At 41.6% G+C, this 26,218-nt stretch overlaps 1 protein-coding gene across 12 annotated transcripts in view; it reads left to right on the forward strand.

Moving 5' to 3' along the window:
* The window catches only part of GPR65 (G protein-coupled receptor 65), a 135,425-nt gene that overhangs the window by 21,194 nt on the left and 88,013 nt on the right, over nt 1-26,218 (forward strand). For 2 of the 12 annotated variants that reach the window (XM_060620475.3, XM_060620474.3), the window contains one exon: nt 316-16,292. The exons of 9 other annotated variants lie outside the window; for them this stretch is intronic. In XM_060620475.3, the coding sequence (XP_060476458.1) occupies nt 795-1,820 (1,026 nt within the window). In that variant the 5' untranslated portion in view covers nt 316-794 and the 3' untranslated portion in view covers nt 1,821-16,292. Of the gene's footprint in view, nt 1-315; nt 16,293-17,510; nt 24,534-26,218 lie in introns of those variants that run through there. One more of the 12 variants, XM_078447940.2, reaches the window with a different exon arrangement.

Below are 26,218 nucleotides of genomic sequence, written 5' to 3' on the forward strand. Positions count from 1 at the left end.
GCAAATCATTAAATTTCCATCTTTTTTATTAGTTCCTAAAATGACTTTTTAACGTTAGTCTTGTGATCATGTCCAGTGAGAAATAGCATTCCCCCTAATCTGTCACCCTGTGGATAATTCTTATTGGAAATAGAAAAAAATTCTCAGCTTGATTTCCTTCACTGCGGTCAATTAAATAATTCCCCTTTTTAAATGCCTTCATTGTAATTTAATACGTTTTTGCTACCTGCAAGCAGGGAAAAAAAAGAGGATTATTTCAAAATCGTGTTATACCCAGTAAACATCTAAACTATTCTAGTTCATCTTTCATTACAGAAACAAAGGCATTTAAAAAGAGATGTCAGTCTCTGTGAAAACAAAGCCTTCTGTATGCACGTGTGCACCGATCTCCTCTGAGTTTTGCCAAGAAAAACAAGTTGGAGACCACACTCTGTGGACACCGAGGGATGACCCAGTTGATTGCTGGGGGTTCTTCATCAGCATTCTGTGATAACAAGAACGTGGACTCCTTCTCATTAAGATCCGTGACCATTTGCGCTAACTGCCAGGAGGCTGGATTCTGACTTCCAACCACTGGTATCTTTGTGAAAATCAGTCTACATCCACCCTTTAAAAGCACTAACGAATTAATCAGAACTTTGGAAAGCAAAGAAGAATTGAGAAATTTTAGTAAAAGAACGAGATGTTAAAAACAAACTAGAAGGAGGCAAGGCTTTGCCTTGCTACTGACCTTCTCAGACCAAATGCAACTGCTGCCTTAAAACGAAAAGCAAAACAAAACAAACAAAACAAAAATGAACAGCACATGCCTTGAAGAACAGCACTACTTCGATCACTATTTATTTCCAGTTATTTACATCTTTGTGGTTATAGCCAGTGTTCCAGCCAATATTGGGTCTCTGTGTGTGTCTTTTCTGCAAGCAAAGAAGGAAAATGAATTAGGAATTTACCTCTTCAGTTTATCACTATCAGATCTGCTCTACACATCAACTCTCCCTCTATGGATTGATTACACTTGGAATAACGACAACTGGACGTTCTCCCATGCTCTGTGCAAAGGGAATGCTTTCTTCATGTACATGAACTTTTACAGCAGCACAGCATTCCTCACCTGCATCGCCGTTGACCGGTATTTAGCAGTTGTCCACCCTTTGAGGTTTTCTTTTCTAAGGACAAGAAGATCTGCCTTCATGGTCAGCCTGTCCATCTGGGTGTTGGAAACCATGTTCAACGGTATCATTCTGTGGAAAGATGAAACGACTATAGAATACTGTGAGGCCAAAAAGTCTAATTTTACTTTATGCTATGACAAATACCCCTTGGAGAAATGGCAAATCAATTTGAACTTGTTTAGGACGTGTACAGGCTATGCAATACCTTTGGTCATTATAATGATTTGCAACCAGAAAGTCTACCAAGCTGTGCAGCATAATCAAGCCACGGAAAACAACGAAAAGAAGAGAATCATAAAACTACTTATTAGCATCACTTTGACTTTCGTCCTGTGTTTCACTCCCTTTCATGTGATGCTGCTGATTCGCAGCGTTTTAGAGCATGATGTGAACCCTGATAAACATATATTTGACCACAACAAGTCCGGGAATCCAACTTACACAATGTATAGAATCACGGTGGCACTAACAAGTTTAAATTGTGTTGCTGATCCAATTCTGTACTGTTTTGTAACTGAAACAGGAAGAGCTGATATGTGGAATATATTAAAATTCTGTACTGGGAAGCTTAATAACTCACAAGGGCAAAGAAAAAGCATACTTTCTATGTCTACCAGAGACACCGTGGAATTAGACATCCTGGAATAGAAGTGAAGACTTTTTCTTTTTTTTTAAGGTACACAGTATCATATCATCAAGTTTACATTTTGAAGAGGAAGTGTAGCATGGGGGGGAGTAGGTGTTCCAATTGAATATTCTAATCTTCAATGGAAATCTTTTAGAAGATTTTTTTTAATGAGTATTAAACAAAATTTAATATTATCCTAGTGACTCAGGATCGTTATTATTGATGGCAATTGATTTTTTTTAAATACATGCTATAACCTTTCAGAGGTCAGTAAGATGTATGGAACTCTATGTCCTTAAATCAGTGAGCTTTGTGTCTGCTTTTCATGATTTTTCTCAGTCATTCTATGGATTTCAGACCATCAACTATCCTTTTTCCCAACTGTATGTACCTGTCTCCAACAACCCCAACTACTAAATACTGCTTCTAACCTTCTCATTAGTTAACAAATATTTATTGAGCTCTTTTTATACTAGGCTTTGTGTTAAGTATTGGGGTTACAGAAGAAATGGTCTCATGAAGTCTTAGGAAGTTTGTATCAACTTGGAAACCTAGTCATTAAGACTGTAAGACTTTTGATAAACAAAAAGCAAATGGGCTCTGAACAAGAGTCTGAAGGCCTCTTCTGTGATGTAAATCTATGAGCTCTGTGAAAGCTCTTTCAGCTGCTCAGAGACCTTCTTTACTCCTTTAAAATGATAGTTTTTAAAAAGTTTACAGTTAAGTACAACATACTTGAAATTATCAGAAGTTTAATGTCTAGACGAAAAGACCTATTATAGACAACAAAGAAACTTATTGCATTAAATCTTACATTCAGGGACTTCTTTTTGGACTTTGAATAGAGAATCTTGATACAATGTATTCTTTTATATTTGTATTTTCTCATTGTGGACATCACTCTGCCTAATTTTAAGTAAGCATTCATTAGGTAAACAATTTTATGAACCAAAGTATTTTTTTTTAAAGATTTTTTTTTATCAGACACTTCCCCTTCTCTCCTCTCTCCTTCTCTTCTTTCTCTTCCCTCTCTGCTTCCGATCTATCCTTCTACTCCTCCTCCCTGCAAAATGATCTGATTACAAATGTTTTGGTACCATTTGATGCCCTCACATTACCTGTTAACAACAACAACAACAACAACAATAAAAACCCGACTAATATCTTTTCAGTAATGAGGTTGTAGACACACACTAATAAATCAGTGAGTGCACATACTGTCTACATTTTCTATTAAAGTTTTCAGTGATGGTTCAGGTACACAAGAGAAAGCCATCTTGCTCTGAGGCTGTTTGCGTACTCTCTGTTCTTTGCATTTTTCTGATCATAAAGTCTCTGGAGAATTAGTAGATTCTGTCTGGTCATGCTGAGATACACTTACATATGCCTAAAAGCTAAAGATCCACCACTAAAATGAAGAGTAATTAAAAGAGTTTCGACTGTTAATTAACTATTGGTAAATTATTGGCAGCCTGTAACGTGAATACTTGTAAAAGTAAGAGGTCCAGAAACAATGTTGCCCGCATCTGGAAACTCAAATCCCAATTAAGTGTCTTGTCCAAGATCACACAGTTAGGTTGGAAGCAGGGCCAGGCTTGAACCCCAAGATCTTGACTTCCCTCTAGAGTTGCTTTTCCTCCTTTATATTTGTTGGTTTGTTTGTTCTTAACACTTCGACCATTTCTTTCTGTAGGGATGCAAAAGATATATATGCATGAAGAGTTATTCGGGAGAGTCATTGGACTTATATCAGAATAAGGGAAAAAAGGAGAGTTGTTTTATTAATGAATACCTCTGGCAATATAATCAGTTACATGGATAGTAGCTAAGATGATCTGTTACGAAGAGCCGGTCAGGACTTTCCCTCAGTTGGCTATATAAAGAGATGCGGCGAATACAAATCCGTGGCACCCTTAATAAGAATGTCCTACTTAATGATTAGCAACAAAAATCATTGATTTAGAATGTTGTAGGGTAAGTTAAAAATGAACCAAGCTGCCAAAATCTTCGAGCAGCCTATCCATCCTGTCAGAGCAGGCCAGTCTCGGAGAGCCCATGGTTGGGGGATGTTCTCCTGGTTTCAGGTCAAAGCACTCTAGACAGGATCTCCAATCACCTACAGTCCCAACATTGGAAAGTTAACCCTTCAGTTTTGAAAAGCTTTTTAAATTCCTAATTACAGTCCTCCATTGAACGGAAAGTCTGTCTGGAAGGAGAGAGACCTTGTCACTATTATCTTCCTGGGACTTTGTTGGCAGAAGACCCAGATTGGAATGCCACCCACCATCCACTTACGAACTGTTTGACCTTAAAGAATTTTCATGCTCTCCCTAAGGCTCAGTCTCTGTAGACTGCGGGGGCAATAGTAACACTTGCTTTTGACAAGTAGGCATGAAAAACACTTTGTAAAACTGTGATGAGATCTCTAAATGTTCATTATTACTAGTTATTCTCATCTTTGTCAAGATACGTGGACAGCTACCCAGTGATGAGGGAGCATAAGGCAAGCTGACATCCTGCAAACAACCCCTCCTGCCCCGCTCCCGACCACTCCGCCCCCCCTCATCCTACCCCCCAGCCCAACCCACACCCCCTAAGTCACCTCCAAGCCCCACCCCCAAGTGGGATATGCCTGATATTCCTCAGGAACTCCCAGCTACCCAAGAACAAAGGAAAGGAAAGAAAACAGATGGTTAACAGAGATCACAGTCCTGCAGGACATAAGTCTCCATCAGTTTACAAGTATCTTAGTAAATTACAAGAAAAAAAGGCAATCTTATCCATAGCCTAATCTCCAGAAACCTATAGACTCGGTTTCCTGGAGCCCCAACATCACCCCTCCATAGTGATAATGGGGGACAAAGGCAAGAAGGAAATGGTAGGTAAAGTTAAATTTCTTTCTAACCTTCAGCCCATTGGCAAATACTTGAGGCAGGGGGAGTATAACATTTCTCCAGGAACCCCCTACCGTTTTAATAGTAATGATTTGCTAGAAGGAAAAACAACCTTCACTTGACAATAACTAGGCCTCCAGTGTCCTGTGAGTCTTCTTTAGCATATGAAAATCCCTGTGGAAACTTCCTCTTGCCTTTACCTCCCCCAGACTCCGTAGTATATAACCATTCATTCTTCACAACCCCAGCACAGCTCTTCTGCCCATGGGTCCTGTCCTCGTGCTCTAATAAAACCACCTTTTTTGCACCAAAAACACCTCAAGAATTCTCTCCTGGCCATCAGCTCTGAACCCCCATCACTCCAAAACCCTGTCACCGAGAGACAGAAGAGTTCTTAGGACACTGGGGCAGGAATGTAGCAAGGTGAGCTGACCAGGGCTGGCTGCAGCACACCCTTGCCCTCTTTACTTCTTCCGGGTGGCGAAGCACATCCGTTAAGGTAACTTAAGGGTCTCCGTTGTTCCTGGCTCTGTGGCACATTCTCAACAGCACCTGCTCCTGGCACTTCACAATTCTGTGACGTCACCATGAACAGATGGGCAGGTGTCCGTCTTTAATTGGTTTAAGTTTCTCCCTTTTCATTTCCTTATTCAGAATGTTAGTTTTTATTTTCATGAACTCTAAAGTTAGACATCTGAGACAGGCCAGTGAGCAAACTGAGCACAGGTTTTTAAAACCTCCATTCCTACCTAGTCTGAAGAAGCTTTGTGGGTGAAGGAGAAGTTAAAAGATACCAAAAATAACCACCTCATTTGGATCAAATGATACAGCATCATCTGCTTAGGGGCAACCTTGGCAAATCTGCTTCCCCAACGTCATTTATTCCATTTCCTCTTGGCAATTTAAGCCATAAATTCTCCTAAAGATGTTATATTTCCATTCTTTAATGTTATGATCAGATAAACAATTATTTACCAATTACCTCCGTTGACCTTGCAAACTTATTCATTTTGAATTACACAGCACCAGTTTTAATTGTTGTAATGTCTATTTATTTTTGAGAGAAAGACACAGAGCAAGCGGGGGAGGGGCAGAGAGAGAGGGAGACACAGATTCTGAAGCAGGCTCCAGGCTCTGAGACGTCAGCACAGAGCCCGACGCGGGGCTCACATCCACGGACCGTGAGATCATGACCTGAGCCAAAGTCAGTGCTTAACCGACTGAACCACCCAGGCACCCCTACACAATGCCAATTTTAAAATAGAATCTGTGATGCATGGCATGGTGGCATTTCTTTTTCCAACGCATCTGTCTTGCCCTGGGCTTCTTTTAGTCCAGCCACCAATGCCATCAATCTGTCATTTATGCATGGGCCCCTGTTCTTGGCTGGCTAACCCAGTCCACAGGTTGCTATGGAAGCACAACAGCTACAACAACACCCTGACTCAAGAAGGCCTCTGTGATAATAGACGTCTTTGTCTAGGTCCATTGGAGAACCCTGCCATGCATCAGTAGGCTGTTCCTCCAACAGACACACCCACATACAAATAACACATATTCACACACCCAACAACCTGCCCCATCTCACAAAAACAAACAAACAAAAATTCCTGGATCTTTCAGCACATGTTTGTACTATTATGTAAGATGTCTAATACCAACTAGGAGAACATGTATTACCTCTTTAATTTCTGAAATGATGTGCCACGTGGGTGTTTTCATTTTCTTTTTACTAGATCAGCAGTCAAGGGGTCATTGTTAAGATTCTGCCTATCTCTACTCCCTTCTTTTTCCCTCAGCCAGAAGTTGCAGCCAAAGACTATTCTGGAAAATAGTACTCTGGAAAAACCCAGTTCTGACTGAGTTGTTTTATTTACGTCTTCTGGGCAGAAACCGATGGGGAAGAATAACTGATGGGGAAGAAAGCAGGAACAGGGCACCTGGGTGGCTCAGTCGGATAAACGTCCAGCTTCAGCTCAGGTCATGATCTCACAGTTGGTGAGTTTGAGCCCCGCATTGGGCTCTGTGCTGACAGCTCAGAGCCTGGACCCTGCTTCAGATTCTGTGTCTCCCTCTCTCTGCCCCTCCCCTGCTCACACACACTCTGTCTCTCTCTCTCAAAAATAAATAAACATTAAAAAAATTTTTTTAATAAATAGATAAAAGAAAGCAGGAACATCCTGTTTTGTTCTTTGTTTATAAAATAAACATCTGACTGGATTCAACTTAAAAAAAAAAAATGACCATTCGTTTCTTTTGTTTTTTTTTGGCCTCTCATACAGCTTAAAGATGGAGCACAAGGTGATTAAGTTCATGTTATTTAGTTGCATTCGCCGAACGCCCCTTGTTTGCAGGAACAAGCTGACAATGGCAAAATTGGGTCAAACTTGGTTGAGGGGGAGCTATGTGGGAGTTCGGATTCCTTCTCCTCCAAAGATCCTTTTCTTGCTACATCTTGTGTTGCTGGCCAAGACAAATCCCACAGAGGACTTGCCTGTGGCCACTAGGTGTCGATCATGTTCTAGTTAGAACCTTGTATGTTGTTCTGGGCTGACCGCCACTCCCAAAGAGCAGAGTACCATAATGTGACGGTTTTTCTATCCAAGACACAAGACATATCCCCTATAAACTGGAAATGAAGGGGGGAAATGTTGAAATTCAGTTCGCATGACTTGTTTCTGTGCTTCCTGGAAAGCTCAGTAATCATCAGATAATTTCACTTGGTTTAAACTCCACATATTTTTTTTTTCCAGCTGCTCAAAATTGCTCACCCTACATGTAAGAGAACACAGGCTACGCTGTGTAATTACTGCAGGGTTGTGGGTATAACGTGGATGACTTATTTAGTTGTCTTACCCGTGTAAGAAAATCCTGGCCACCCTTCACATACATAGGCATGTAACACATTTGAGACATCAGAAGTTTGCAGTTCTGTCTACTATGATAAAATTATCTAGGAAATTCAAGAGGTAATTCAATATCTGTATGACTTTTAATTTCAAATTTATTGTTGTGATATCTCAGCACTAAAAATATATCTGTTGTTTTGAATCGTTTACATCTGTACCTCCCCAAAGATAAGTAAGGCAGTCATAACTTAACGGCGTTTACATATCATTAAACACATAATGGCTTCTAATCTGTTTTTCTTCTGCCTATAATTTTCTTAAGCCCTTTATGAAACACCAGTGAATCTTTACACATTTAGAAAATAGGTTATGATTTCTCAAATAATGTCGCAATTATGTGTTCCGAAAGCAAGCCAATAAAAAAACAAGCTAGGGAAGACTCCGTATTGTTCGCCGCAAGCTCTGAGAATAAAAATATAAATTTTGTTATTGAGGAAATGTGTGCTCCATTAATTTCAAATCAAATACAACCAAGAAATCTTGCTCTACAATGATGTGACTTGCCGGTGCTATGAAAAATATTAACGTGAGTTCCTGGCATTTCATTGATCCCCCTCAGGTATGTAATTGAACTTGTAAACATCCTTCCAAAAGAATCCTGTTCAAAATTATTGTACAATTTATGGTGTTGGCTCCAAGACTATTGACACTTACTAACAAATGGATGAACTTGGAAACCCTGATTTCATTTCACAGTTAATTATATCACATCAAAGGATTGAAATAATGGACTAAAAAGTGCCTCTGTAGAAATGCCACAGAGAGGTGTACCATGAATCTTTGCAAGGACGCACGTGAGGGCCAGATCGATTAGGCTCTATCAGTGTTTTTCAATATATATACCTAAAAAGTATGCTCTCATGCCATTCACCCATTCATGGAGATGACACTTGCTGATGCTAAGGAAAGCCATTTTAAGTCTTCAGGGCAATGCCTTTGGTGCATCACTGGCAGTTCATCCAAGAAGGGAAAGTGTGATATCTGTGTTCAAAGGGACTGTGGGAAAGGAAGACCTACTTACTTCATTGTAACACTTGCCCAGTCTTCCTCAGATTAAAGGATTGCCAAGGCAAAGCAGGGTCTGAGATAAGCGGAGATTGTCCTTCTTGCTCTACAAATCTTGTTCTGACCCCTAAAAGGACTACTATTAAGGGTGTTCTCACTAGTAATCAGAATTGTTTGTTGAGTGAATAAATGATAAGTTAGTTAATGGAGTGAACTAAGAATGGTACAATTTCTTACTTTGTCCTAGCCCTAGAGTTCAGTATCTGAAACCCTTGTAACGATTTGGATTTTGGTTGAAGATTTTCAAGATTATATGGGAAAGTAAGTTTGAAGAGAGAGAGTGTCCTTTTTAGAAAGCCTTAATTAACATTTTTTACATTTGTTAAAGTAAAACAGATACAGATATTATCAATGACATATTATTCATCTTAAATCCATAAAAACAGGTTGTGTCATGTTGATTTCCATCTATCATTCCTTACTTATAAGAAATTTTATGATGTTCATTCCCCAAATCTTTGGTAAGATGTTAGAAAATTGACTTGATCCGGGCGCCTGGGTGGCTTGGTTAGTTAAGCGTCCGACTTCGGCTCAGGTCATGATCTCACGGTCCATGAGTTCGAGCCCCGCGTCGGGCTCTGTGCTGACAGCTCAGAGCCTGGAGCCTGTTTCAGATTCTGTGTCTCCCTCTCTCTCTGCCCCTCCCCTGTTCATGCTCTGTCTCTCTCTGTCTCAAAAATAAATAAATGTTAAAAAAAATTAAAAAAAAAAAAAAGAAAGTTGACTTGATCGTATTGCAGACTATTCAATGACATGAGTCTGTTCATTGATTCAGTGCTAAATATATATGTATATTTATATATAATTTATATATGAATTGCTACCTTTTCTTTAAATGAATTTAATTGCAACTCCCAGCCCAGATACCACCAAGCTATAGGAAATTCCATCTCAGTCATTACTGGGCTGTCCTCCTCTTTCAGGTTCATACCAGAATCAGGGAGGTTCACACCATGCTAAGAAAATAGAGGAGTGGTGTTCGATTTCCAGTCTCTAACAAATCACCACGGATGTTACCTAAGCTGTCATGTTACCAGTGTAACCTCACTGGCTCTTTGCTGCCTCCCTGACTATCCTGGGGCACAGGGCTCATTGACAAGACTGAGTAGAAACCGTCTGACATTCCCTTCAAAATCCATTAGTTCTTGGCTTCAGGAGTGGGCCATGCACCTGAGTTAAGCCAATCAAAGCAGCCCAATGCCCTGGACCAACGATTCAGTGGGTTCAGTGGTGGGCATGTGACCTAACCTGCTCGTAATGCTAGGATAACGGCTCTGGCTTTTGCTCTGGATGATGTGCTAGGCAGTTAAGGTACTGGAATCTCATGGCCATTTTGTGGTTATGAAATATCCATCACGTGGAAGAAAAGAAGAACTCAGGGAATTGCAGAGCACTGGACCTGGGTCCTATGATGTGATTAGCCTCTGCACACTACAGTTACATGAACCAAATAAACCTCCTTGTTCTTTAAATCAATCTGAGTCAGGGTTTTTTCCTTATTAGAACCCCAAAGGGTCTTACTGGAATGTGGAACGTGGAAGTGAGGGTGCTGTAAGATTGTTGAATAAGCGGGGCTGAAGATGTATAATGGAGAGGGCAATGAGGACATGTCTAGCTGGTGAATTTACTGGCCATTGTTATTAAATGGTAGCAAAATAATCATTTAAACTGTTTCCTGTTGCAACCTGAGACTCAGAAAATGTCTACCAAGGCTCTCACATCAGGGAATTACCAAAAAAAAAAAAAAAAATCAAGACATTGGAGTCTTTGAGCTTCTTTTTACAGGCTTCAATAAAGTTCTGCAAGAGAAAGGTAAAATAATTCAATTTTTGTAAGACCTTTCCTGATATATTTTCAAATCTAATAAATGCTGCTGCCTTGAGGGGCCCGTTCACTAAAGCGATGTGTTCTCACACTTCAGAAAAAGGGTGAATTTTAGCTAGAAAAAGGAAGTCAGTATTATCTGTGAGTCACTAGTGAGCAGAGTGTCAAAAGCTAGACATTATGGAGAAAGAAACGAATTTTGAAACTCCTCAGGCTTCCTTTTCATATCAAGAACCAAACTAGATGACTTACACTTGGAGTCTCCTATAAGGGAAGTGAGAGCAAGTTATGATATAAACGAAGCTCTTATTATGCAAAAAAATAGAAAAACCTGGCATCCTGACCCCACTGGCCCTGGGGATGAGACAAGGAAAAATTAGAATAAATATGTCAGAGACAAATGTTCAACCTCACAACCTGAGGAGCAGTGGGAACTTCCAGAGTTGGTGAGAGGGAAGAGTCAATGCTAGCAATCTGCTTTCCCCACAGACATCTGCAAGCCTCTGGGAGAAATCCCATATTCATTATGAAGCATATCAGTGTAGTACCCAAATAGAGATTAGCGTACAGTTGTGCTGGTTGAGCACTGCACAAGAAATCCATGTCTGAGGGGCACCGTTCATTTCACAGACATTGTGGATTTATACATTTATTATGGCAGCTTTGGAGCATTGGCAGCGAAGTATTCTAACAGAATCAGCATGACTGGAAGAAAAGTGTCTTAAGGAAGATGCATTTTTTTCTGATTGGCATAGAATGCCATATGAGCAGCTTAACCTGGCCTCACCCCTGCCATCACAAGGTCATGTAAGCCTCTTCCACTCCAGAGCCATCATGGGAGGAGCTAGGGTACGTGGAACTTACCTGTAAAACTGAGTGTTTACCCCAAAGTAGCTGAGTTAAACCAGTTAGACAGTTTATGCAGGAAGGGGTCGAGATATTTTTAATTCACAAGCAGAATAACTTTTTGTACCCTGCTACTCAGCAAGTTGGTGTCTCAGAAGGAAGAAGAGACCAGTGAGGCAAAATAAAGCTGCTTTTTTGTGTGTGCACAATTGGGTTTTAGTGTGACCATTGCCTCTCAGATGTCAAAGCTTTGACTGGAGGTGGCCTGCTGGAACAGAGAGAAAGAAGCATACTTTTCTTCTAAAAAATCCTGTCTGCCTATGACCTACCTATGAGCCAGGTTGATTGTACGTCCCATCACTAGAGCAATGATTCTCAAACTTTAATGTTTATAAGAATCATCTGGGAATCTTGGTTCAAAAGATCTTTGTTCAATAATTCTGAGGCAGACACTGAGACACTGCATTTCTAGCAAATTCCCAGGTGATGCTGATGCTGCCAGGCCCTGGGTCCAGGTGTTGAGTTGCACAGTTTTAGAGACTAGAGTCACAGTTCTCAGACTTTTGCATGCAATAGAGTGATGTGGAAGACTTGTTAAAATGGAATGCTGTGTTGCTGCAACATTGTGATTTATAATAAGACATCCATAGCTGGTCTTCGACGGGGTTTCTGACACAGAGCTCCTGAAACCCTTGGGATTTCCTAAGTGATAAAAGTCCTAGGGGCATCTCTGTTTCTATTTGGTCTTTGACTCCATCCCTGACATACAGCTCCTGAAAGTCTTATAATTCCTAAGTCATAAGACTGTCTTGCTTTAATGAGATGATTGGGTGGGCTCGTGGATGGGGCATAGATGAGACTGGTCACTGGAGAGAACAAGACATGATTAGAAGTTTAGAATCTTCAGGGGCGCCTGGGTGGCTCAGTCGGTTAGCGTCTGACTCTTGGTTTCGGCTCAGATCACGATCTCAAGGTTCGTGGGTTTGAGCCCCGCACTGAGCTCTGTGCTGATGATGCAGAGTCTGCTTGGGATTCTCTCTCTCCCTCTCTGTCTCTGCCCCTCCTCTGCTCAGTCTCCATCTCTCTCTGTTGCTCTCTCTCTTGCTCGCTCAAAACCAAATATTTTTTTAAGTTAGAGTTTTAAGCCTCACCCCCCTTCTCTTGAGAAAAGAAAAGGGTTAAAAATGGAGTGCATGATTGATCATGCTCTACCTGAGGAAAACCCCTTAAAAATCCCCAAAGTTGAGTTGAGGGAGCTTCCAGGTGGGCAAACACATTCACCCTGCAAGGATAGCACACCCAACTCCGCAGGGATGGAAGCTCCTGCACCTGGGACCTTCCCAGACCTTACCCAATGAATCTCTTCACCTGGCTGTCCATCTGTATCTTTTATCACCTCCTTTAATAAACTGGTCCATGTAAGTGTTTCCCAGAGTTCTGTGAGCAGCTCTAGCAGATGAATGGAACCCGAGGAGGGATTATGGGAGCCTGCTTTGTAGTCAGATCAGACAGAAGTTGTGGGTAACCTGAAACCTACCACTTGCAATTGGCATCTGAAGTGGGTGGAAACAGTCGTGGAGAACTGAGCCCTCAACCAGTGGGATCCGACCCTGTCTCCAGGTAGACAGCATCAGAATTGCGTTACATCGCGGGACACCAAGCTCGTGCCGCAGAATTGTTTGTTGTGGAGAAAAATTCCCACACGTGTGGTGACCAGAAGTGTCAGAAGTGGAGTGTTTTGTGTGAGTAGTAAAAAAAGACACGCAAAACACATACTGTAGGGAAAAACTGGGTAGGGTTTTCCTTCACACCCCCATTCCCAGAGCTTCTGATCCGGTAGGGGTGGGGTGGGGCATTTCTGACAAGTTCCCCAGGAACTGATGTAGGCGGGCCATACTTCTGAGAACTCCTGCTCTAATATAATGCAGCCGTATCCCAGGCCCTTCTTTATCAATTACCCCTCCCCAGAAAAAAGGTACAACCTCTCCCACAGTAAGGATACAACTGGCATACAATCCATAGGCAAGGGGTATATTTGTGGGTCCCTTCCAGTCTCGAGTTCAGTCCTAACCTGTGGCTGCTAAGAGGCAGAAATCATCAAGACTCAAAAACCATGACCGAAAAGGTTTCTGGCTATGGTCTCCAACTAGCGGAATTGACAAGAAGCAATTAGACTGAAAGCTGTCAGATTAAGGAAGCTAGACAGTCTTTCCCCTCTCTGGTCTCATGGCATGGTGGTGAGGACACATGTGGGTTCTTTGCCATGCCTTAGCTAGTGGTGTTCACCTGTATCCCCTCCACTAGGTCAAAAGCTGTTTGAGAGCAGAAACCATGTTTTATTCACCTCTGTGTGTCCTTCAAACCAATGCTTAGGTCCCTTCCTGGAAAAGAGCATAGAGCTCTATACATTCTAGATGTAGCAGGAATCATATTTAGAAGATATTAAAGTGATTACACTTTCCATTCCCATATAAGTGATGTTCTCTCAATGCCCTTCCATCATTAAAGCCCAGTTTATTGCCCAGGAAAAAGGAAGGAGTTGTCCAAAAGTCATAGTTCATGAAAGAAAATACTACTCTGTGATGTCTCACTGGACAGAAAGATGAAGCAGATATACCGTCTGATTCTAGAAGAAAGCCATAGGGTAGAGAAAGCTAGAGCAAGAGAGAGGACATGTCCCTGACATCACACCTGGAGAGGTCAATGAAAAAAGTCAGAAACAGAGAGGGTTTCTGCTCCATAGTCTTTTTGGGGACCAGGGAGGGGACCATCTTCAGGGAACTCCCACACCAAAATGGGAAAACAGCAAGAAACGGGAAAATAGACATGGGGCATACCATGCTTATGCAAAAAAAGATACCTGGGGATTGGTAGACTCATGGGGCAGGGGCAAGGAGGGTATTTAAGCATTCTCACATGCTCCTAGAGGTGGGAGGGTACGGAAGAGTGAGGAGGGCCAATGGGTCTACCATGGATCACCACGGGGGAAATGTGATCTCTGTGGCAGAAGGTGCAGGTGGATAACCTAGACCCAGGACAGGATGGAACAGACTGCTAAGATCTAGAAGATCTGCAGATAGAGTGAGGACACAGGTTAGGGGGAACACTAGACCCCCACTAGGTCAGATCATGAGTCATGTTGACTATCAGGAAGATGCCAGATGGACAGGCAGGACACCTTCTCAAAGGCCAGAGAGGACCAGAGAGCAGCCAGCACCAGGACCAGCAGGTAGACATCACCCCCTTCCCCCTCTGCAGAGAGGACAGGTAAGCTTTTCTTTCCTCCCAAGAGCCATCTTATGGGAGGTGCCATTCTGTGGGATATCTAAAAGGAGTCCTAAAGGCAACAGGAGTCTTGTTGGATTTGACCGTTTATCCAAAAGATACTAAACAAGTCTTTAAGAGATTGCATAAGCCAGCACAGACTGAAATACCTTGTACAAATTTTAAGTGTTTTTCCCCCACCATCAGTGGGAATGGAGTTTCCAGGGCAGGAGAATAAGTTTCTTTCCCACATGCAAATGTAGTCTGTAAAAATGTGACCTCACAACTCAACAAATGTTTGGCAAATTGTGTAGGATTATGCTGGTACACTCATTTTTTACATAAGGCTAGCTTACTTAAGCTAAAGTTTCATCCACTGGGAAACAACAGCAGAAAACCGAGCTACTGTGAAGAGCCTAGAAACAATATCCTGGTCATTGGGTGCTGGAAGGATGGGTGGGTGGATAATAAGGAGGATTAAACACTCTTCAAAAGTGTCCTTCCTCTTTTCTCCAAAGCTCATCTGTTTCTCTGGCATTCATTTGATGAAAATGAATTCAGTCTCTTCCAAGGAAGATACACATAAAGACAGAATGCTAATAATCACAACACCTATAACCACATCTTGCTTATAGTAGGCACTGAATATGTATTTGGTCATTTGATGTGATTAGATTTGAAGAGAGATATGAAAATTACGTGCTGTGCTTGGTTGATTGAATTGAAGGGGGTAGGGCGACATGGGATCTCTTAGGAATATCAATGTGGCTAACAAGGGCTGGGTATAGTCTTTCTCTGCAGTAGCCTTGATTGGACCGAGAACAGGTCGCCCCTCTACTATCCTGAAAGTGCTGGAACAAGACTTAACTTCCTTCCTAGTTCTACCTGAGTTAGAAGATTGGCCACTGTTTCTCCTCCTCCATATTTAGTTCTAGAAAGGCATTTGAAGAACATCTACTACATGTTTCTTCTATTATAGATAAGAAATCTGAGCCCAGCGAGGTAAAATAAATTACCAAAGATCCCACAACTTCTCCACGACAGAGATTGGAATAAGGTTCACATCTCCCAGGTCAAGAGTTTTTCCTGTACTGCAGATTCTTTTGGAGGCCCGTGACAAATCAGACCGTCTGAAGGGAAAAAAAAGATTATTGGTCTAGAGAAGAAAAGTCCAGGGGCAATTTCAGGTATGGCTGAATTCAGATGCTCAGCTCATGTTGCCAGGAGCACATTTTTTGCCATCTTCCTGTTCTGCCTTTTGTATTTTAGAAGATTTTATATCATGTCAAAGATGGTTCCTGGAACCTCCAGACTTAGGCTCCACAGCTTAGAAAATCCAGTGGGAAGAGAGTCTCTTTCCTGATACTTTTGGCAAAAATCATGATTCTGGTTCCCCTGACTTTGTTCCTCACTTTAAAGCAGTCGTTACGGTTAGAGGTATACAGTTCTCAACTCTCATAGACCATGCCTGCTCCTGGAGTGTAGGGCGGTCACATCTTAATTTTGGAGACTGAAAGAGGAAGAGAGGGTGGCTTCTCAAAGGAAAGTCAGAATGCGGTTATCTAGAGAGGGAGGGAGGAGAGTCTGTTTCTGAGACTGCTCCTTCTAGACTGTGTGGTCCAGATACACCTGTGACATCAGACACACACCTTGCATTATTCTCGATTGAAAGGGATATAGGTTTATCCAATTTGGGTTTATATAGGTTTTATATAGGTTTATCCAATTTTTTATTTTTTTAATGTTTATTTTTTTATTTTTGAGAGAGAGAGAACATGAGCCGGCAAGGGGCAGAGAGAGAGGGAGACACAGAATCCAAAGCAGGCTCCAGGCTCTGAGCTGTCAGCACAGAGCCTGATGCGGGGCTCGAACCCACAAACTGTGAGATGGTGACCTGAGCCGAAGTCGGACACTTAACCGACTGAGCCACCCAGGTGCCCCAGTTTATTTAATTTCTGAAAGGGGAGAAATTGGACTCCTCCGCATCAAGGACAGATACTTTCCACAATGTGCATCCTGAAAGGTAATGTCGGGAAGGGCCAGAGACAAAGACACCGCTGGAGCTGAAGGGGCAAAAGCAGGGGCTGGTTCCCAAACCTGGAGGCGCAGAGGGCTGTCTGCAGAGTGTGGCTGGCCTGAAGCTGTGACCTTTATTAAGGATACAGGCTCCAAATAGCAGCTGGGGGAAGGGACAGATACCCAAACCTTTCTCTTCTCCCCTCCTTCCAGTTTTCTGCAGGAGCTCCCTATTCAACAAACTGAACTGCTAGGAAGCCAGAGGTGAGGAATTGTGTTGCTGTGGCTCATGAGGTCAGCCTCTGGGGCACAAAGCTGGGTGGAGAAGGATGTCTGGATGAGGAACAGACAAGTATTCCATTTCTCAGTTATAGTCACACTCTCCTCACGGGCTAAATCAGGGAAATATCCATGAGATGTCTGAACGTAGGCCCACGTCTAAATTCCTGTACTGCAACGTTGCCTGCCAAACATCTATAATAAAAATCAATCGAGGCACACGGGGTTGTGAGCAAACGTGACAGCAGCACCCATGATGTCCACTGGGGCTTTTTGTTGGTTTGGGGTTAGAGTTTTTGTTCCTTTACTTACTAGCTCTGTGAAACCTTGAGCAAACCAGATAACCTCTCGGAGGCTGAGTTTCCTCATTTTTAATATGGAGATAACATTTCCCCTACCCATCTAATGGTATTTACTATTCAGTACAAATGAAAAACTGGATATGAAAGTGTTTGGTGAATAATAAAGCACTAATTTTATACTGATCATTTAAACCTTCGTGCGTGAGCCTAAGAAATAGATTAGTATGCTTTATTTATGGCTATGAATTCTTACATCAAGAAAAGTTCCAAAGCCCATTTAACTCTTTTCCATCTGTGGCATTTTTTACCAGGTGAATGTTGAAATGAATTAATGATAAATTAACCTCCCATTGACTCCAGGCTGGCTGTAAGGAGATGATTTACTGTAAAAGTTCAAGTTTTCTGCTTGACAAGTGAGTCACTGTGCTTATTATGTGTTTATGAGTAGGCAAATGCACACAACGTCCCCATGTGTCCCAGTGAGTTGTGAAAGTCCTGTAAAAGCGGCACATTAGCCATGGATCTTCCTGCTATGTCTCTCCTGGAGTTTGCTGAGAATGTTTTCCATAATATAGCTGAGCTTATCACAACTCATTTCTGCACTGCTGGCTCCTGGGTTGCCTAGATTTCTGACCCCCAGATTGGAAGCTGTGGTTTGATAAAAACTACTTTAGAGAAAATGGCCGCCACTTCCCTCATTGCCTCTCACCCCCTCCTTCTCTTCACTGCCCCCGCCCCACCCGGCCCTGCCAATCCCTTTGTAAATATTCTGGTTTCTGAACCTCTTTTGATCAGATTCCCTTATTGTCCCAGTTTCTTGAGAACTCATCAGTGATAGCCTCTGTGAGAACAATGAGAGTGGACCATGTGCTGAGGACTCTACATCCAATATTTTAATTCCCCCCACAGGATGTGCAAAGTAGATGTTTTTATCTCCATTGTACACAAAAGGACTGAAGTTTGGAGAAGCTAAAAGCAGAACAAGATTTCAACTCAAATATCTGAGTCCCAAAACCGTGACTCTGACCACCATACTAGATAGACTTTGTTTCCGTTTTGTTCGAACAGGGTTTTTTGGTTTTTTGGGTTTTTTTTGTCTTTCTCTCTCTTACAGTAAATCTGATTGATCCCCATTGAATCAAGATGCAGGGGAGTTTTGTCCCTCTAATTTCATGGGACATGTGTGTGCACATTACAGATACATGGGGCAGATACTTGACTGCCACTCTCTCCTGAGGACCCCATGTTAACAGCAGAGCAGGGACCGACCATATTGAATTGCTGTTCTCTGAGAGTCACTATGAAGTCTAAATTCTAATTATTATGATACCACATAAAGCTCAAGGCCATCAGTGAGGTGAATGGTCAAGAGACAGCATGATCAGTTTTGCAACCACTCTTGTGATAAAAATATCACAACGGATTTTTGAAATATAAAAACTAAGAATGCTAAATGGTTTGCAAGTTACTTTTATTGAAGTATAGTTGCACACAGTGTTACCTTGGTTTCGGATGTGATTCAATAAGGCTATATGTTATACTACGCTTACGACAAACGTAGCTGCCATCTGCCACCATACAACGCTACCACAATACCATTAACTATACTCCATGTGCTGTACCTTTCGTCCTTGTGACTTATTCACTCCATAACTGGAAGCCTGTGTCCCCCCCCACTCCCTTTCACCCATTTTTCCCATTCCCTCCACCCTTTTCCCTCTGACAACTATCGGTTTGTTCTATTTATGTATCCGTTCTGCTTTTTTTTTTTTAATATCGGTTGTGTTTTTTAAATTCCACATATAAGTGAAATCATGTGGCATTTGTCATTCTGACTTACTGCACATAGTCTATATATGCAGTTTAGTCTATTCATCCTACGTGATAGCTATAAGAGGTTAAGCCCAGCGATATAAAATTTACCCCTGGCAAAGTTCTCAATCAATTTCATGCTGTTCTATTCCATTTCATTTACTTCTTAAGTACTTTGGAGAAGCATGTGAGGGGAAGAAAAGTACACCCATCTTTTTAAATGATATCATAAGGGATAGTAAACAACTTAATAGAGAGAAAGGAAAAACACTTGATTCGTTCATTCTTTCAACATTTTTGTCAAGTGCCTAATTTTTGCTAGGTGCTTGGAGTATGGGAAGCTTGTAGTCTAATAGGGGATCCAGGGATACACAATACCACATAGTGAGTATTACAGCAAGGGCTAAGAAGGGTCAGTGGGCATGACCAATACTAGCTCAATTTTACAGCATCCAGGAAAACGTCCAAGAACATTTGCTGCCTCCTCTGAGATCTAACAGCTGAGTAGGCATTAATCAACTGGTAGAGGGTATTTCAGGCTAAGGGGCAGCAGATAGAAAGGCCTGGCTCCATTTTAAGGAAATGAAAGTAGTTCAGTGTTGTCGTAGCCTGACCGTGAAGAAGGAAGTGGCAAAAGATAAAGCATGGAAAGAAGCAGAAGTTAAATCTTAGAGAGTGTCGTAGTTAAGATAAATAATTTGGACTTTTATGGTAAGGTCAATAAGCAGCCATTAAAAAGTTTTAAGCTAGAATGACATGATCAAATTTGTGCTTTAGGAAATTATTCTTGTCTGAGCGACCAAGAGGACACTGGTGTGGGTTGGTGAACTAGTGAAGTGACATTGACCTTCATCTCTGAGGAGTCTGAGTCCTTGTTTACCTTGCCTTTGTTTGCCCATAGTTGTTACAATACAACTATGTGTAAACTCTTCATAAAGCAAACTCATATTCAGATTAAATATCAATTCAAGTAAAGGACACATTTCTGTCACCCAAGAATGGAAGATGTCTATTATAATCCACCTGCTCCAAAAGGTTGGCTGATCTCCTTGGTCTCTGCTCCTGGCAAGTTAGGCATGTAAGAGTAGCATTAGCTAGGTCAGAGGGAGCCTGTACAAGCCTCTGTCTCTGCCACATGACCACTCTGTTCTTGGGCCCATTGTCCAGCACAGAGGCAAATCAATGAGACAGATTGGCTGACCTACTCAGCACGAGTCAGCCTTTCCCTCTGGCTGTTGAGACACCCCTTTGAAGTAGGTGTTTTCTGTGGGCAATTATATCTGCATGCTTTGTGCACACTCCTATGGGCCAATCTGTATACCTCTTCCCAGACTTTCTCGTCCCTAGTTTTCTAGTCCTGTCCCTTCCAGACTCTAGGTGAGTCATCCGTACGAAATGGATAACCAAGGGATACTGCTCATCAGTTTCCCACTGGGTTAGAATTGAGCAGTCAGTCACACCTAGTGGCAGCCTGCTTGTTAACAAATCCTCATATTAGCTCTCCTTATATCCCTTCTGTTTTCTCCATGTCCTTCACTACTGATCTCTGGGATTGGAATCAGCCCTTTGCGTTAAGCTGTGCTTATAAGGAAGCCCAGGTTAAAATACTTGGTATAAGGAATGGCCCTAACAGTCAACTACTAGTGGTCTAGTGCCCTGCACTGGGTGCGTGGAAGCTGGTTGAATATTCATCCCAGGCTATAAAATTTTAACTATAAAATCATACTAGTGACAGCTATAAAGAAAGGGCCCCAATGTTACAGATGTATTTTCCTCTTCTCACTAGAGTGAAGTTCAATGGATACAAACTGAGACAAATCCCTATGTTGTCCTGCACTTCTGAGCATCTGGTAGGAAAGCTGTATTTGAAGAGCTATGGATGATCAGGTAGATAGTTCAATAGAAGCTGTGAGTGACCAGGTACATTAGCAGCCTGTGGAATCTTTCAATATTTCTGTTTTCTTATAATTTGGTGAGTGATGGCATTTTTCACCTTCATCGGTTCCATGTTCTGAATCAGTGAAACACTACCTTAATGTCTACAATCGAATAGCCTGGGGTGCTTTAAAAATTGATGCATGGATTCCATCATTTAAATCAGAATCTCTAAAAGTTGAGCCCAGATGTATCTTAAAAGCTTCTCACATGGTTGGGCAGCCAGAGTTGATTGTGGCACTTCCAGACCAACAGAAAGAGGAAGGGAGAAAGGAACTTGCATGCACTGAGCAAGCACTATTATTGGCATCTTCCCTCTCTTTTTATATATATGTCGTTTCAATAATGATGTTATGGGAACATGTAATCAGAATTCTTCTTGGAAGAATATTCCATCAGTTTGGTGGAAACACTTCGTTACGTATTTGATACTTGGGGTATAAGGGGAGTCCTCCCAAGGACAATGTCAAAACAAAGTAGTTTCCAAAATTGCATGCATATATCGAGGAGAAATTAGATGGCCTTTGAGGGGCTGGAGAAGAGAATGAAGAGGGATAAAAAGCAAGGAAGGATAAAGTAATCTGTGAGCATCCAAGTCTTCCGTGGACTGAATTCCTGATGCTTGGGGGAAGGACATCTTGTTAACACAGAGTAAATACTAAGGTTTCTGCCATGGTGACAGAGTCAGCATGAAAGCAGGAGCTGGAGGGTCAGGGGTGTCTCTGCTGAGGTCTGGGTCTCAACCATGGTTAATAGCTAATACTCATTAAGAGTAATTCAAACATGCAGGAATTGGAAACAGACGTTGAAAGACACTGTCGCATTGTGACATACTTAAGAGAATCTGCTGATGTCAAAGGTCACCTTGGTGATGGGTTCACAGCATGAGCTACGTTTATCAGACCCCCACAGAGAGCCATTGTGACCCAAAATGCCCCTCCTGGAGTGTTAAGCTCCTGGAGAGTCATCATCATGAACCAGCACTTTCCAAAGAGTATTATCTGGAAGTTGAGTTCTAAGGGTATTAAATGAAAAGAATTAACAGGGGTTCCATGGCCAAAGAGGTTTTGCAAATGGACTAAATAAAAGGACCTCCAAAGCCTTTAGTACGCCAAATGGGCAAAATGACACTCCAAGAGGGAGGCATAGGCTGTAGCTCTCCATGTGTGTTCTCATGAAATGTCTCAGAGACCCAAACTCCCTGACAGTCATTTGGGATGTGCCACTACAGATCTATATATGAATGACTGAGGTTTTTGCAAGAAATTACCAGACACAAATAAGGACACACACTAACACATTTTAAATTTGCCTTGTTTTTCAATCAAAAACAAAAGTAAGTTGTTTTCCCTTTCAATATCTTTTTCTAAAGACAAGCCTCTTTCAAAACAAGCTGTTAGCCTGCCAGAGGCATTGTGTGTTCCGTGGATGTTTATCCCACAATGGCTGTACATGATGTAATGACTCCACAGGATTTATTTCACTGTCTCCTCGAAACTCAAATTCCCTGTTGAGAGTTGTAGTAATATATGTGAGAACAGTAGGGGGTCCAAAAGTAAAGAATTCATCCTGCTGAATTTCTCCCATTGTACATTCACGATGTGATTTCATAAGTTGAATGCAAACCGAGAAGCAGTTAACATTTAATAGCAGGAGGTTAGAAATAAATTGTGCTTCTGGATCAAGTTACCTTTACTGAAGTGGAAAGCATGTGATGGATGTAGGAATGGGATGGGAGGCAGGCGACCTGAATTCTAGTCCTAGTGAAACGACACTCTCGCTATGAAACTTTGGCCAAATCCTGAGTTTGTCTCATCTGTGAAGTGAGGGTTCCATGAGGCTGGAGGTCTCTTCCAGATTGAATCTAGGTGTACCTGGAAAACTGCATCTAATAAACATAAGCCATTCCAAGTTACTAGAGAAAACTTTGGAACTCAGAACCTGCCAAAAGGGCCCTTCTTAGGAAAGATCCTTTCTTAAGAAAGAGACTCTGGAATTTTTACATCCGTGATTCTCAGAGGGCCTGGGGATAAGGGTGGGGGGTGCTCAGTTTGAGAAAGCTTCAGTCATTCTTGGGGCTCTTTCATTCACCCCTACTGGAGGTTATATGATGCTGGAAAAATGGTGAAGGATCCAGGCCCTGAGGCTCCACGTGATATTGCTGTCCAGCTCTGGCCCTTCACTTGAGTGTCCAGCCTTGATGCTCGTGTGCTCCATGGTGGCCAGGCTGTCACCCTCTCTGCCTGCTCAGTCCTCTCCAACATGGTTGAAACTGTCTCTGACTTAAAGTTTGCCACATTCTCAGGGCACCTGGGTGGCTTGGTCCGTTAAGCATCCATCTTTTGGTTTCAGCTCAGGTTATAATCTCACAGTTCGTGAGTTCAAGCCCCACATTGGGCTTTGTACTGACAGTGAGGAGACTGCTTAGGGATTCTCTCTCTCCTTCTCTCTCTGCCCCTCCTCAGCTCCTGCTCTCTCTGTCTCTCTCTCTCAAAATAAATAAACTTAAAAAAAAAATTTTAAGTTTGCCACATTCTTGTCCTCTGCCTGTTACTTCCTCGTGGCCTACTAGAGATCTCACGATAGAGCAAAGGCTTTTCTGGGGGCTGTGAAGAGCTCAGCCCTTATAAGTCCAGCAACCTTTGTCCCATGGCCCAAGAATAATGAGTATACCTTTTCTTAGAAGTAGTAAGACAACAATATGATTGGATCTTCATATGCTTTCATACTACATTAACAATAATTCATCTAACTTTGTCCTTCAAATAAAATTTCTGATGTCTGAATTAGAAGGTTGGAGTGGTCAGAATGTATATAATTTGAACAGAGTTCTCCCAGGTGATTCTAGCATTCTCTCCTTCATCTCAATTCTGCCCTCTGCCCTCCTCCCCACTTGTTCTCTCTCTCTCTCAAAAAAAAAAAAAAAATTAAAAATTGTTTTCAACAATCCTTTGATGGTGTTGTATTGAAATTGGTATCATGGGACAAACTTTGTGTATGATGTAGGATAAAACAAATTAATAATTATGGCCTCTTCTAATTCTATCATTACCTGTGTTCTAGAGAAAAGGGATTCTTAGTATGGAAAAAGGAAGAGACAGATGTAAATTAGAAGAAATTACATAACAATTCATTTGTCCTAAATTTGAATTGAATTAATTTATATTGACATAATTCAAATTTATACTTAAGAATATATATGTATGTATAGTCAAGAAACCTTCATTTCAAGATCACAGTCTGGGTGTACATGATGTCAGTGGGTTGCTCCTAGATGTGGCCATTGAAAATTTCTGGAAACAAAAACCTAACCCAGTAGCACTGAGCATCCTTAATGCCCAGAATACAATTTGAACTAAGGGCTTCTTAGAGATGTGACTTATTTCAGGACTGTGTCAAGAAATATACAAGATGATCCTGGAACATGTTGTTACCCTATAAGGGTCATGTTAAAAGGAACCAAGTTGAAGTGTCTCCCCAAGGCAAGAAATGGGACAGTTTGAGTTTTAATGAAGATATTGGCTACAATAGACTGCTACTCTATCAAATATATTTAACTTTACACATTTATAGTTATTCTTATCAAATAATAGGTCATATTTGGAGAAGGATTTGGGAGACCAACTCATTATCTTGAAAACTAATAGAAGAAAGAATCACGCATTCATCTGGTCTTTTCTACACGGATTTTATCTCCATCGCTGTCTGAGAAGGCGACCACAAGGAAACCTTGGCAGCCGTGTGAGGGAGATGGCCGACTCACCATCGCGTCTGAATCCCTGAAAAACTATGCCAGTCAAGCTGCAGACCTAAACTCCCTTTGTAGGAGAGGAACACATTTTTATTTAAGCCACCCAATTTTAGGCGTCTATTTGTTTACCATCTTCCCTAATCAACAGAGAAATCAGTACTTAAAAGTGAGTGCTGTAACAAGCACCTAAAATGTACGGTATTAGCTTGACATTCAGACAGAAGGAAGAAAATGGATATCAAAAGCTGGAAAGCTGGGGCATCTGGCTGGCTCAGTTGAGCATGTGACTCTTGATTTCAGCTCGGGTCATGATCCCAGGGTCATGAGATCAAGCCCCATGTTAGACTCCGTGCTGAGAATGGAGTGTGCTTAAGATTCTCTCTTTCTCCCTCTGCCCCTCTCCCCTGTTCACATTCTCTCTCCCTTAAAAAACAAAACAAAAAACAAAAGGAAAAAAAAAAAACAAAAGCTGGAAAGCTAGAGCCCTGTGTTATCCATGGGGAAAAATAAATAAAATTATCATCTATGATAATTTGGAAGGCAGACCAAGAGCCAAGAGTCTATTAAGTCTGTAGCTCAACAGAAAGCAGTTAGAAAGAGAAATAATATTAGTGTTTGTTGGCTGCTGTTTTTTACTTTTAGCAAAGTATTACAAGAAGGAGATGAACTCGGGCAAGAATTGACTAGTTGGCCAGCTAAAGTGGAATGGGGTAAAAAAGACTTTCAAAATTCAGGGCTTCTGAGGGCTGGGAAAACTGACGGTTTCTGGACCTCAAATATTATAAGATAAGATTTGAAGAAAAAGAAAGAAAGAAAGAAAGAAAGAAAGAAAGAAAGAAAGAAAGAAAGAAAGAGAAAAAAGAAAAGAAAGAAGGGAAGAGAAAGAAAGAAGGGGAAAGAAAGAAAGAAAGAAAGAAAGAAAGAAAGAAAGAAAGAAAGAAAGAAAGAAAAGGAAAGAAAAACAAGACACAACCCCTGTGGCAAAGATATTACCAAGGATGTTGCCTTGCTACTCAAGCCTATTTCAGACATCAATGTAGATTCCATGAGGACAAGGAGGGCTTTAGGGCAAGTCTATAAAAGAATTGGAGGCTTATTTACTACCACATTAAACTGACTGGAAATAAGTCAGAAACCTGTCAAGTTTTTGAGCAAATTCTATTGCTCAGAAACCAGAAGCTTATGTCTATAATATTACTCTCATGCACCAGTAGAAAGTGGGTTTTCAAAGGCACACAACTCTTAATAACATACTCTACAATATCCACTCCATACACAGAGATGAGGAAAATGGACAAGAATATTCTCCAGGAAGGCAGAGCCCAGGGCCACTGAGAACAATGGACAAGAAAGTTCCTTGTAGGGGACCAACCCAAAGTCTATGAAGACATTTTCTTTTAGGGGTTGAGGGTCTTTCCATTACCTCCTCAACAGGATTCCATCATTGCTGTGCACCAGGGACTGCTTTAGGAATGTTTATTGAGGTTATCCTGTCCTCTTTACATAGTGGGTGGGCAGATG

The sequence above is a fragment of the Panthera onca genome, chromosome B3, assembly GCF_046562875.1.
Source record: "Panthera onca isolate mPanOnc1 chromosome B3, mPanOnc1 haplotype 2, whole genome shotgun sequence".
Taxonomy (NCBI): Eukaryota; Metazoa; Chordata; class Mammalia; order Carnivora; family Felidae; genus Panthera; species Panthera onca.